This window comes from Wasmannia auropunctata, unplaced genomic scaffold (assembly GCF_000956235.1).
Source record: "Wasmannia auropunctata unplaced genomic scaffold, wasmannia.A_1.0 LD317031.1, whole genome shotgun sequence".
Lineage (NCBI taxonomy): Eukaryota > Metazoa > Arthropoda > Insecta > Hymenoptera > Formicidae > Wasmannia > Wasmannia auropunctata.
This window is the reverse complement of record NW_012045859.1, coordinates 1-432: the sequence shown is the minus strand read 5'-3', so window position 1 is coordinate 432 and position 432 is coordinate 1. Positions and strand designations below refer to the sequence as shown.

At 39.4% G+C, this 432-nt stretch overlaps 1 protein-coding gene across 1 annotated transcript; it reads right to left on the bottom strand.

The window, feature by feature from the left end:
- Nucleotides 1-5: 5 nt before the first annotated feature.
- LOC105460711 (fatty acid synthase-like) lies at nucleotides 6-428 on the bottom strand (the record flags this gene model as incomplete). Its single annotated transcript, XM_011707211.1, has 1 exon — nucleotides 6-428. A coding segment is annotated over one exon (423 nt), but the record flags the coding sequence as incomplete, so codon positions are not given.
- Nucleotides 429-432: the final 4 nt, after the last annotated feature.

Below are 432 nucleotides of genomic sequence, written 5' to 3'. Positions count from 1 at the left end.
TGCTCTTCCGATCTTTTTACCTTAGCTATTTGAATGAAACCGCTAGCAGGTTCAGCATGGCCAAGATTGGATTTTACAGATCCGATCATTAATGGAGTTTTTCTATTCTTACACAATGTGTTATGGATAGCATTAATTTCTTGCGCATCACCAGCTTTGGTGCCGGTACCATGTGCTTCAACGTAATCCAAACAAGATGTCGGTATTCCACATTCATTGTATAATTCTGTTAGTAAAGTACTTTGCATAAATGACGATGGATATGTTATTCCATCTTCTTTGTAACCGTCACTGTTTAATTTAATGTGCGGACATATGGCATAAATCCTCTTCGCATTCTTCATCTTTTGAAGATATGCCACTGACACCGTTTCGGCACGCGAAAAACCATTTGCAGCAATATCAAATGGTCTGCAATAACCGTCGGGTGAC